The sequence below is a fragment of the Heteronotia binoei genome, chromosome 4 (genome assembly GCF_032191835.1).
Source record: "Heteronotia binoei isolate CCM8104 ecotype False Entrance Well chromosome 4, APGP_CSIRO_Hbin_v1, whole genome shotgun sequence".
Classification (NCBI taxonomy): Eukaryota; Metazoa; Chordata; class Lepidosauria; order Squamata; family Gekkonidae; genus Heteronotia; species Heteronotia binoei.
The window spans coordinates 4,998,359-5,010,760 of NC_083226.1; the positions used below are offsets into that span (position 1 = coordinate 4,998,359).

At 46.1% G+C, this 12,402-nt stretch overlaps 1 protein-coding gene across 1 annotated transcript in view; it reads left to right on the forward strand.

The window, feature by feature from the left end:
- Positions 1–12,402, forward strand: part of LRMDA (leucine rich melanocyte differentiation associated) — a 1,409,701-nt gene that overhangs the window by 1,166,844 nt on the left and 230,455 nt on the right. The window contains exon 6 of the mRNA XM_060236713.1: positions 12,195–12,279. Within this exon, the coding sequence (XP_060092696.1) occupies positions 12,195–12,279 (85 nt within the window). The remainder of the gene's footprint in view (positions 1–12,194; positions 12,280–12,402) is intronic.

The window sequence follows — 12,402 nt, forward strand, 5'->3', positions numbered from 1 at the left end:
TACTGTAATTAAAATCAAACATTTGTTATAACTATACATCATTAAAACAGACAGCAGTCATGGAGCTACACTCTATTCAGTTTCAGAAAAAATCCAGTATACAATATACAGCATTCAGTAGTCGGTATACAGGGCCGTTAGTTGTGGGCCAGCCGGAAGAGGACTGTCTTACAGGCCCTGCGGAATTGGGTGAGATCCCGCAGGGCCCTTACCTCCTCCGGCAGCTGGTTCCACCAAAATGGAGCCATTACAGAGAAGGCCCGGTCTCTTAGGGAGGAAGGGGGGAGAAATAGCATGCTCAATTGCACAGCAGAGCTACTGAGCCAAACCTCTCTTCCTTCTATTGGCTAAGGCTCTCCCCACCCCCACCCAGTCCCTGGGGAAAGAAGGAAAGAGCCACAGTTTCCTTTGCGCAGTTCCCTGGATCCCTTCAGAGAAATACAAAGAAAGCACCTTTAAGACCAATGAGTGCTCATGTTTTAAGTATGTTTTAAGGTTTGGGGTTTTTTTTTAAATTATGTAATTGTGTTTCTTGATGTCCTTTATAAAGTTTATATCTCTGCTACCTGATCTTAAATAGGTACAAACATGGCCTGGCCCAACAAGGTCTCATTTATGCCAGATCCGCCCCTCATGAATTTGACACCCCTGGCCTAGGGTTTATCCTAACTTCATTCTCACAGTGGGGCGTGGCTGGGTTTCACATGCAGGGGAATTAGGGTTGCCAGATCCAGTTTTGGGGTGCAGCCTGTTAGAACCTAGAAATCTAACAGATATGTTTTGAACCTTGTTGATCTTCTATGAATGTATTGTAAAGATTGGGTTCCAGTGATAAATAAGCCTCCAAAAGGAAGACAGACAGATGAAATGCCTTGATATCTAGAACAGACCTCTTTGGAAGGGCTTCCTTTAGTTCTATGAACTAAATACTAGAATATTGTTACTCCTTTGTGATTGGAAAGACTGTTTTCGAACTGTCTTCTGTAAATATCTTTTTGCGACATGCTCTTGTTTATTTCAAGTTCTGTGTGCAAGCTTGGTCAGAACACCACTGACCTCTGCATTACACTGTCTGGTTGTTTAAAATTTATGGTGTCTCTTAGCATTTTATTATTTACACTGATGGTCATGGTTGGCATACAGGGGGCTCAGGAAAGGAATGGCCCTTCCAATGAAGGTGTAAGGAATGAAATATTTATTTATTTAGGATTTATATCCCGCCCTTCCCACAAGTGGCTCAGGGTGGCTTACAACAAAGAGTTAAACATAAAATTAGACTGACATTTAAATATATAAGCATTTAAAATATTTAAAACATTTAAAACCTTAGAAACATTAAATATCACAGCAAAATGTATAACAGGAGTCTAGCAAGCTACATTTCGTTTCTCATCAGTTAGGTGTGGGCTAGCCGGAAGAGAGTTGTCTTACAGGCCCTGCGGAACTGAACAAGGTCCCGCAGGGCCCTCACCTCCTCCGGCAGCTGATTCCACCATGTAGGGGCCATAACAGAGAAGGCCCTATCCCTGGTGGATTTTAGGCGGGCTTCTTTTGGCCCGGAGGAGAAATAGGAGGAGAAACTGCAGGTTTTCAAACTTTTTAAAAATATGTTGTCCCCCTTTCTCACAGGGACTTTGGGCGGACTACACACAGCGATCTAGGACAGTCACAATAAATGGGGCATTCAATAATCAATCAGTTTGGATGTTCGAAGTCTGGAATTTCAGGAAATGGGTTTCAGTTCTGAATGCTGCACCGCCTGACTAACTCCCTACAAGCAGAAAACTAGGATGTCAAGGATATGTATGTGATTTGCTTCCTGGTTTTCTACTTACAAGGAGTTTCTGACCTAGGGGAGGAATACCCAACTGAAATTCTCCACAGGCCTGTCGCCTGCAGTCCATCAGCTCCTGGTAATGATAAGTGCGCCAGTGTTTAATGTATTCAGCAGTGGAAGTGAAGGGTATGCAAGTGAGTGCGCATGCCGTTAATGGTTTTCAGTGTCCTTCCTGCCAAGTGCTCGTGGCAAGCTCTGAATTCTTTTTCGGAGAGAGGAAGCTGACTTACGGCTTCTTCCTGTGTTGTAAAAAATTTTTGTCAGGTGCAATATATTAGCGACTATTATGATTATTGATGTGTGTGCATGTGTAAAGAATTTATGGCACGCTATAGAAATGAGCACAATTTCTCACATCTCCTGGATAAATATTTAAAGAGTCAAAGGTAGGGGAACGCCGCAAGAGGCGAAACCATGGGCAGCAGCACACAGAACAGATACCCGTTAACAGGCCTCCTTGGAATAAAGCAACCTCGTATCCTATAAAACAAGACAAACGGTTTGATAGAATCTCACTTTTCATAAGCAATTGCCCTTGCCAGAGTGAAAATAAAACGATCACAACATTTTTAAAGGGACATTTCCATCTCGGATGGTGTTGGAAAACTCGCCATTGGAGTTATGCTTCTTTAAGGCTAGAATTTAATTTGCTCTTTATGTCCAGGGTGGAACGGGGCATTGCCGTTAACACCCAAAAAGGTGGCCCCAGTCTCTGGAGGATTCCCTCAGGTACGTGCCCAGGGATCGCACCTGGATGGCCTCGGCCAGCCTGATCTCATCAGATCTCGAACGCCAAGCAGGGTCAGCTAGAGTTGCCAGGTCCAATTCAAGAAATATCTGGGGACGTTGGGGGTGGAGCCACGAGACTTTGGGGGTGGAGCCAGGAGCAAGATTGTGACAAGCCTCATTGAACTTCAAAGGGAGTTTATAGAATTATAGAGTTGGAAGGGATCTCCAGGGTCATCTAGTCCAACCCCCTGCACAATGCAGGAAACTCACAAATCCCTCCCCCTAAATTCACAGGATCTTCATTGCTGTCAGATGGCCATCCAGCCTCTGTTTAAAAGCCTCCAAGGAAGGAGAGCCCACCACCTCCCAAGGAAGCCTGTTCCTCTGAGGAATCGCTCTTACGGTCAGAAAGTTCTTCCTCATGTTGAGCCAGAAATTCTTTTGATTTAATTTCAACCCATTGGTTCTGGTCCTACCTTCTAGGGCCAAAGAAAACAATTCCACACCATCCTCTATATGACAGCCCTTCAAGTACTTGGTGATCATATCACCTCTCAGTCGCTTCCTCTCCAGGCTAAACATGCCCAGCTCTTTCAACCTTTCTTCATAGGACTTGGTTTTCAGACCCCTCACCATCTTCTTCGCCCTCCTCTGGACCCGTTCCAGCTTGTCCATATCCCTCTTAAAATGTGGTGCCCGTAGCTGAACACAATACTCCAGGTGAGGTCTTACCAGAGTTCTGGCCATCCCATTTAAAGGGACCACCCACCTTTCTTAATGCCTTCCCTCCACTGGAAATAATGACGGGCTGTTTCTTTGGGGGCTCATAGAATTGGACCCCCTGGTCCTATCCTTTTGGAACTTGGAGAGTCTTCTGAGGAGAGCATCTGATTTCATAAAACCCAATGAAGCCCTTTGAGCATTTGCCTGTGAGAGCAGGAGTGTGGTGATTTGTTGTCCTTCGTAAGCTTGTGTGTTGAAAATATGTCATGAAATATTATTATAACCCCGTGCCTGAGGAAATTAGTGAAACAGGAAGTGGAATACCGACTGTCCTGTCGCATGCATATAATTTTTCATGGGATTTTATGGAATTGGAATATGAGTACATACATTGATTCCACTGGATTTTGCATGATTACTAATAGCTGAGCATTTAAGGGCTGGACTGAGTTCTATGGATTGAATTATACATCGACGGTTGTATTTTTTACGTGTCTTATTTGTAATAAATCTATGTTTATCATTATAGAAATTTCAGTCACAGGAACCCGTGGGTTAATGTTGTAGAGTGACCCCTCTTATTGTTTTACTATAATCCCCAGCTGTGGATCCCCTGGTTTGGAGGCCCTCCCCCCACTTCAGGTTTATCAGAAAACAGAGGAAGGGAGTTGAATGTCCACTAGGCACTCCATTATACCCTGTGAAGACTGGTTCCCATTATTATCCCTAGGGTATAATCCATAGTATCCATGGGTGTCTGGGGCTCTGGAGAGGCTGTTTTTTAAGGTAGAAGCACTGAATTTTCAGCATAGCATCTGGTGCCTCTCCTCAACCCTCCCCCCAAATATCAGAAAGATTGGGCTAGGGGGTCCAATTCTATGAGCACCCAAAAAAAGTGCCACCGTCCTCCATTACTTCTAATGAAGGGAAGGCATTTTAAAAGGATTGCGGCCCTTTAGATGTGATGGCCAGAACTCCCTTCAGAGTTCAGTCGTGCTTGTTGCAACCTGGCTCCACCCCCAAAATCCTGAGATATCTCCTGAGCCCAACCAGGCCACTCTAGCCGTGCCACTTCCCTGGAAATACTTGGTGGGTGACCTGGCACCCCTGGGGACCAGGCTGGGAATCCCCAACTGCTGGCTAAATGTAAATTTTGCAGCATTTTGTCCCACATTCATGTTTAATTAGTGTTGCCAAGTCCAATTCAAGAAATATCTGGGAACTTTGGGGAGTGGAGCCAGGAGACTTTGGGGGTGGAGCCAAGAGACTTTGGGGGTGGAGCCAGGAGACTTTGGGGGTGGAGCCAGGAGCAAGGTTGTGACAAGCATGATTGAACTCCAAAGGGAGTTCTGGCTATCACATTTAAAGGGACCACACACATTTTAAATGCCTTCCCTCCATTGGAAATAATGAAGGATAGGGACACCTTCTTTGAAGGCTCATAGAATTGCCTCCCCTGGTCCAATCGTTTTGAAAGTTGGGGGGGTATTTTGAGGGGAGGCACTGAATGCTATGTTACAAATTTGGTGCCTTTCCTCAAAAACAGCCCCCCCTCCAGAGCCCCAGATACCCACAGATCAATTCTCCATGATATCCTATGGGAATCGGTCTCCATGGGGAATATCGGAGTGCCCAGCAGACATTCCCCCCCCTGGCTTTTTGATGACCCTGATGCAGGAGGAGAGCCCCCAAACCCAGGGATCCCCTGCCCCCACCTGGGGATTGGCAGCCCTATATTTAATCCAGAATGGGCTAATTTTTTTAACATTCGCAGGTTTGAGAAACGATTCCAATTCTTCTTTACGATATCCGGAATGAATTGGTATGTGTATCTGTTGGGGTAGATTCCACTTGTTCTCTGCATCCTGATTTTCTGTTTGCGTTCCAGCTCCCCCCCCCTCCCCCCATCTTTTCTTTTTATCTCTTAGCAAGGTCACTTTTGCACTGTAACTGAAACTTCCGATGTGACTGTCAGCATTATCAGCGCACATCGTCTGACGGGTGCCAATCCTTTCCATATCAAAATATTGTTGTGAATATAAAATAATCATGATTCTTCTCTGCAATTCACATCTGGAAAATAGGGGAAGGCTGCAGTGTCGTCAAAGAGATTTTCTTTTTTTAAAGAAAGGGAATCTATTGTTGCTCTCTCAGCTTTCGCGCAGACTTGATTCAAATTATTTGAATTGTCATTAGTGAGATGTAATCTTCACGTGGCATGTACTAGCAGTTGTAACTAAATGCGTAAGTAGGGAGGCAGTGAGTTCATTATCTGTTCGGAAGACCAGCAAAAGGCCCACCCAAGAAATCTGTCTGTTCTTACTTTTGCTTGGAAAAATAAAGCAAAATTGTCCCTTCGCTTCAAGTATCTTTTTTAGAAGTTCTTGAATTTTTGATCTGTCAGTGGTATTTGCTGAAAAGGCAGAGTTTCCTTCCAGTAATTTTAAGAAGAGCTATCATCAAACTGTCAACAGCCTAAATTGAGATTAAAAGTACTGAGGAGAAATCTTTGCTATTATCATGGTTTCAACTACAAGCCCTTGAGCGGGCCGAGAAATATCTGAAAGGTCTAAAATGGTTCTCCCCCCTCCCTTTTCTGATCTGTTAGAAGAACTTTTTGGAGGGGAAAGGTCGCTCTTTAAATAAGTGAAAAAGGCTTAAACATACTGCTCTAGATTTGCAGACAAAGTTAAAATAAAGTGGAGAGTGTTGGGCCCACACTTTGCATGCCATTTTAGAGTCGCTGGGAACCTCAGACTTGTCTGCAATCCAAAGTGTTGCGGATGTGGTCCACACCAGGAACTTTGTGGGGTAGGCCTGCTTGGGTTCTGGCCAGGGCAGGACCGGATCTACATGTTTTTTGAGGGGGGCAAAATTTAAAAATGACGCCCCTTTTTGGGCCATTTTGTCTTATGATCCCATAGAATACAATGCACTCCATACCCAATTTGGCGCCCCCCCATCGGTGCCCGTGGCAAGCACCCCCCTCTGCCCCCCCCCAGATCCATCCCTGGGCCAGGATTACTAGGGTGCTCGGGTCAGTAACGTGAGGTGATCACAGAAGGTGGGTTCACTCTCTGGCGGCACAATGACCAACTGCTGCCCCAGAGGAGGAGATTGATGGGGAGGGCCCTGCGGACCAATACGACACTTTGCCACCTCTGACTGAGCGGGTTGCCACCCCTGACTGAGCAGGGAGACCCAGGCTCTGCCCCCCCCCAACAAAGCTGGCGCCCACCAAAGAAGCCATGATGCCAGCTGAGACTCCAGCATCACTGACCCCTCCACTTCCCACACCGGAAGCATCGACCACTCCTCCGCCGACTCCGACACTCCAGCGGTCGACACGAGAGCACCACAAGCCCGACTACCTCAGAGAGTATGTGTGTGAACTGGGGCAATCATGATAGACTGTTTTGTATGTGGACTAAGGTTATGTTTCATTAGTGTTCCTGCCTGGCTCATTGGAGCCTTGAGGACTGAGCGTGGGGACTCGGGAACAAGGGGCAGGAGGATCCAAATCCCTACTGTCCTGGTCCAATCAGAAGCCCCTGTTGGTTCAAATGATCCAATGGCATTCTAGCACGAGAACCTTGAACTGTATATAGTTGGCTCTGTTGGCCCAGTTAAGGAGTCTTATAGTTCAGCCGTCACCATGCTGTAACTCAATAAAGAGCTATGATCACTGCAACTTTGAACCCACCATATTACAAAGCCAGAATAGGCTAATGTTCTTGCTTCAGAGATGGGCAGGCTACCAATCGAGTACTGGATCCGCTTCAAGGTTCTAGCGCTGACATTCAAAGCCTCATGCGGCCTGGGACCAACATACCTGTGGGACCGCCTCTCCCCATGTGAGCCCTGGAGATCGCTACGATTGGCCAGCCAACACTTTTTGACCATCCTTGGCTCAAAGGACATCCGGCTTGCCTTGACCAGGGCCAGGTAGGCTTCCCAATCCCAAGGTCCCAGCGGGGGATCCCCCGGTTTTACAGGCTTCCCCCCTCCCCCAGCCAGCTGGCTGGCAGGGGAAGCCTCACCCCCACAGCCATTATGCACCTCCATAAACGATTCCCATAGGGAATGATGGGGAATTGATCCGCGGGTGTCAGGGGCTCTGGGAGGGGGCTGTTTTTTGAGGTAGAGGCACCAAATTTTCAGTATAGCATCTAGTGCCTCTCCCCAAAATACCTCCCAAGTTTCAAAAGGATTGGATTAGGGGGTCCAATTCTATGAGCCCCAAAAGAAGGTGCCCCTATCCTTCATTATTTTCTATGGAAGGAAGGCATTCTAAAAGGTGTGCTGTCCCTTTAAATGTGATGGCCAGAACTCCCTTGGAGTTCAATTATGCTTGTCACACCCTTGCTCCTGGCTCCGCCCCCAATGTCTCCTGGCTCCACCCCCAAAGTCCCCAGATATTTCTTGAATTGGACTTGGCAACCCTAGGGCCAGGGCTTTTTCAACCCTGGTCCTGACCTGGTGGAATCAGCTCCCCACAAAGATTCGGGCCCTCCCAGATTTGTTATCATTTCTTAGGGCCTGTAAGACGGAGCTATTCTGCCCGGCTTTTGGTTGAGGCAAGTGGGCATCCTCACTTTATTGTTATACCATCTATCTGGCCTCCCCTACATTGACCTATTGATTTGCCATCTTGATTGTTAGATTTTGGGCTGACAATTATGACTTCCGGGGCTTTTTTTGTAGCAGGAGCTCCTTTGCATATTAGGCCACACACCCCTGATGTAGCCAATCCTCCAAGAGCTAACGATAGACCCTGTAAGAAGAGCCCTGTAAGCTCTTGGAGGATTGGCTACATAAAAAGGGGTGTAGCCTAACATGCAAAGGAGCTCCTGCTACAAAAAGAGCCTACATCTATATTTTCATCTATAAACTGTGCTGGCACCACCTATGCGGTCTTTTATCTATGCTGTATTTTATCCCGATTTGTTTGTTGATGGTTTTATTGTTGGGTTTTAACCATTCTGTTGTGTTTGTAATCCACCCTGAGCCCGTGATGGGAAAGGGCAGAATGTAAACCTACTAAAATAAATGAATAAATGTATGGAAGGCCCCTAGGATTTCCAGTTAGACAGATCAGGTTGTTGGTGATTGGCAAATCAGCTACAACTTGATTGGGTTGCCAATCCCCAGGTGGGTGTAACAACAGGAGAGAAGTCACTCCAGGAACAACAATATACACAACTCAATCATTATAGTGACAAATTACTATGTAATAAAGTGCATATACAAAATACAAAACATAATTCATGAAATTTCTTCCACAAGGAGACCCGATGCGCAGGCTGCCGACTTTAAAAAGTCCCGCTTCGATTGTCACTCTTCCAGCAAAAGGGGGCTCCCTCAATTTCCAAAAAAGACGTCCCCATTCAACGCCACTTACTGTTGATCTTTCCAGTGCGTTGCTTACTGCTAAATGTTTTTTAAGATAGTGTGGGAATGGAACTTCTCCAGGAGGATTCCAAATTGGCATCATGCTCTAAGGCGGCTCAAGCAGAACTGTTTAAAGTCGACAGCCTGCACATCGGGACTCTTTGTGGAAGAAATTTCATGAATTATGTTTTGTATTTTGTATTTGCACTTTATTACATAGTAATTTGTCACTATAACGATTGAGTTGTGTAATGCCCAGGTGGAGGCAGGGGATCCCCTGGTTTGGAAGCCCTCCTCCTACTTCAGGGTCATCAGAAAACAAGGGAGGGGGAGGAAAATCTCTGCTGGGCACTCCATTGTTCCCTATGGAGACCTATTCCTATAGGGCATAATGGAGAATTGATCTGGGGCAGAAGCACCAAATTTTTAACATAGCATCTGGTGCCTCTCCTCAAAACGCCTGCCAAGTTTCAAAAGGATCGGGCCAGGGGTCTAATTCTATGAGCCCCAAAAGAAGGTGCCCCTATCCTTCACTATTTCCAGTGGAGGAAAGGTATTTAAAAGGTGTGCGGTCCCTTTAAATGTGATGGTCAGAACTCCCTTTGGAGTTCAATCATGCTTGTCACAACTTTGCTTCTGGCTCCGCCCCCAAAGTCTCCTGGCTCCACCTCCAAAGTCTCCTGATTCTGCCTCCAAAGTCCCCAGATATTTCTTGAATTGGATTTGGCAACCCTACAACTTGATGGTACTTCACACACACACACACACACACGTGCAGATTTCAGCTGATTAATACAAGGTAAATCATCACCCGCTCTGTGATTAGTAACCCACCCTGAGCTAAGAAAGAAAGAAAAGAAGGAAGGAAGGAAGGAAGGAAGGAAGGAAGGAAGGAAAGAAAGAAAGAAAGAAAGAAAGAAAGAAAGAAAGAAAGAAAGAAAGAAAGAAAGAAAGAAAGAAAGAAAGAAAGAAAGAAAGAAAGAAAGAAAGAAAGAAAGAAAGAAAGAAAGAAAGAAAAGGAGAGAGAGAAAGAAAGAGAGAGAGAGAGAGAAAGAGAGTGAGAAAGAGAGCGAGAGAGAGAGAGAAAGAGAGTGAGAAAGAGAGCGAGAGAGAGAGAAAGGAAGGAAGGAAGGAAGGAAGGAAGGAAGGAAGGAAGGAAGGAAGGAAGGAAGGAAGGAAGGAAGGAAGGAAGATAGATAGATTATTTCACATTCCATTTTTAGAAGGGTGATACATTAATGCCATCACCGGGTTTAATGTTTCATGTTCAAAATTAATAGTCCCCACATACTTTATTTTACATAACATATTCCTTACGGTATCTTTTGGTAGAGATTCCCAGTGATCAAAGGAGCCGCTCAAACAGGTGGAGCGAATCACAGCTAACTTGTGAAGATTTGCTAGAACGAGTGAGGCCAGCCCCTTCCTGGGTGGCACATGCTAAGGCTCATCAGGTCATACCGTTCCCCCTCCCCCCACCCCCCATGGATTGACAAGCTGTCAGGGGTTGCTATTTCAAGTTCCCATTTTAAGGAGATGTAAAGAGATTTTGGAACTCGAGTGGCAACTTTCGCAGCATGGTTCAAAAGCCGCCTTCTGGATTCTGTCAGGATTAACCTACCCAAAAGAGTGCTTTTAAAGAGCATTTATACGGTTATGTTTTCATATTTTGTAATAACCTGAGTACCCAGCTTGCTGGGGCGGGGGGAAGTGTAGAGGACTGGGGAAGGCAATGGCAAACCACCCCGTAAAAAGTCTGCCATGAAAACACCGTGATGCGATGTTACCCCAGAGTCGGAAACAACTGGTGCTTGCACAGGGGACTACTTTTCCCTTTAAAAAAAATAAAAAATAAAATAACCTGAGATAAATGTGCCCCCTCTAAATAAGTACATGGTTTGAAATAGATGGGGGAGGGGGAGGAGAGCACTGTCCATATAATATAGTGGGTTCAACACATGGAAGAGATGAGGTTGCAGTGATCATAGCTCTCTTTATTAGCTTACAGCATGGCAATTAGTGGCTACAGAAGACTGTTTAACTGGGCCAACGAGGCCAGCTATATACAGTTCAAGGTTCTTGCACTAGGACGCCATTGGATCAGTCAAACCAGCAAAGGGCCCATGATTGGAGCAGGGCAGCGGGGATTTGGATCCTCCTGCCCATTGTTCCCGAGTTCCCAAACTCAGTCCTCAAGGCTCCAATGAACACTAGTGAAACAAAACGTTAGTCCACATACACAACAGTCCATCACTATCACTCTGCTACGACACTGCCTACAAAGATTGTACTCTGCGGTTCAACTATAGCACAGTTCTTCTGTCCGGCATAATATACCTTTCTCTGGGCACCACATTGCAAAGTAAGGAGCTCCCAGAATGAACAAATCCCTGTACAGAAAAAAACAAACAAACCCAACACAGCACAGCACAAGAAGGATGCTGGTCTAGTTGTCGCTTTAACCTGTTGAGCTTCTGATGTGTAGGGAATTGCTTTGTGTGGAGGGGCATGCAATCACATGAGGCTTCACCTGCAAGCTACGTGGTTCAGTCTGTAAATGTATCTGAGAAGCAGCTAGGGGCCTTGTGGATTGGGAAATACCTGGGGATTCAGGGGGTGGAGATTGGGGAGGGCGGGGTTGGGGAGGGGAGGAGCCTCCACAGGATATGACCACAGAGTCCACCCTCCAAAGCAATCGTTTTCTCCTGGGGAACTGATCTCGGCAGTCTGGGAATGAGCTGTGATTCCAGGGGATCGCCCGGCCCCATCTGCAGGCTGGCAACCCTAGCCAAAATGGGACTAGAAATCAAGACTTTTGTAGGGGGAAATTTTCATGGAATCATGGAATTTTAAAAGGAGAGTGAATTAGGAGGAAATCGTTAGAATGGATATAGCCAGGGGATCAGAACCATCATGTGAATCGTTTGAAAAACATGTTGCTAGATGTCACCAGAGTTTTTCTCAGTGCATCACTAGCCATCAGCAGGCTTTCCCCCCCACAGGAACTCCTTTGCATATTAGGCCACACCCCCTGGTGTAGCCAATCTTCCTGGAGCATACAGCAGGCCCTGTACTAAAAGCCTTGTGAGCTCTTGGAAGATTGGCTACATCAGGGGGTGTGCCCTAATATGCAAAGGAGCTCCTGCTGTGGGGGGGGGGTGGTGGCCTGGCCATCAGGATTTCAAAATCAGTTTTGTATCTTACACGACATGTTATGTCATTGTGTTCTGTATTGCTGTATCGTCATTGCCAGTTGTACAGGTATGTGTGAACCAGTGTTCCCTTTAAGCTGAGTTAGCATGAGCTAGCTCACAGATTTTTAGCCTCCAGCTCACAGATCTTTGTCTTCGCTCAGGAAAAATGACCCCACGGCACACTAATTGATGCAGTCGCTCACAACTTTAATGCCAGGAGCTCGCAAAGTGGAATTTTGGCTCACAAGACTCTGCAGCTTGGAGGGAACATTGGTGCGAACGTCTCGATTTTTATTTAGATTATTTTATTCTTCTTCCAGCCCTCAAGTGATGCGGTTGCCATCTCCCCCAAAGGGCACTATACGCCACTTCCAACTGGATCAAGGGACCTGACCAACCACAGAGGTAAAGCAAAACAATAAAACAAAATCTTCTGGGTGTCTCTAAGGCGACGGTGCTTTGCTGCGGAGGCCCGTTCAACCTCCCCATGGCTGTGTTGGTCCTCTGAATGGAGAACGGATAAAAACA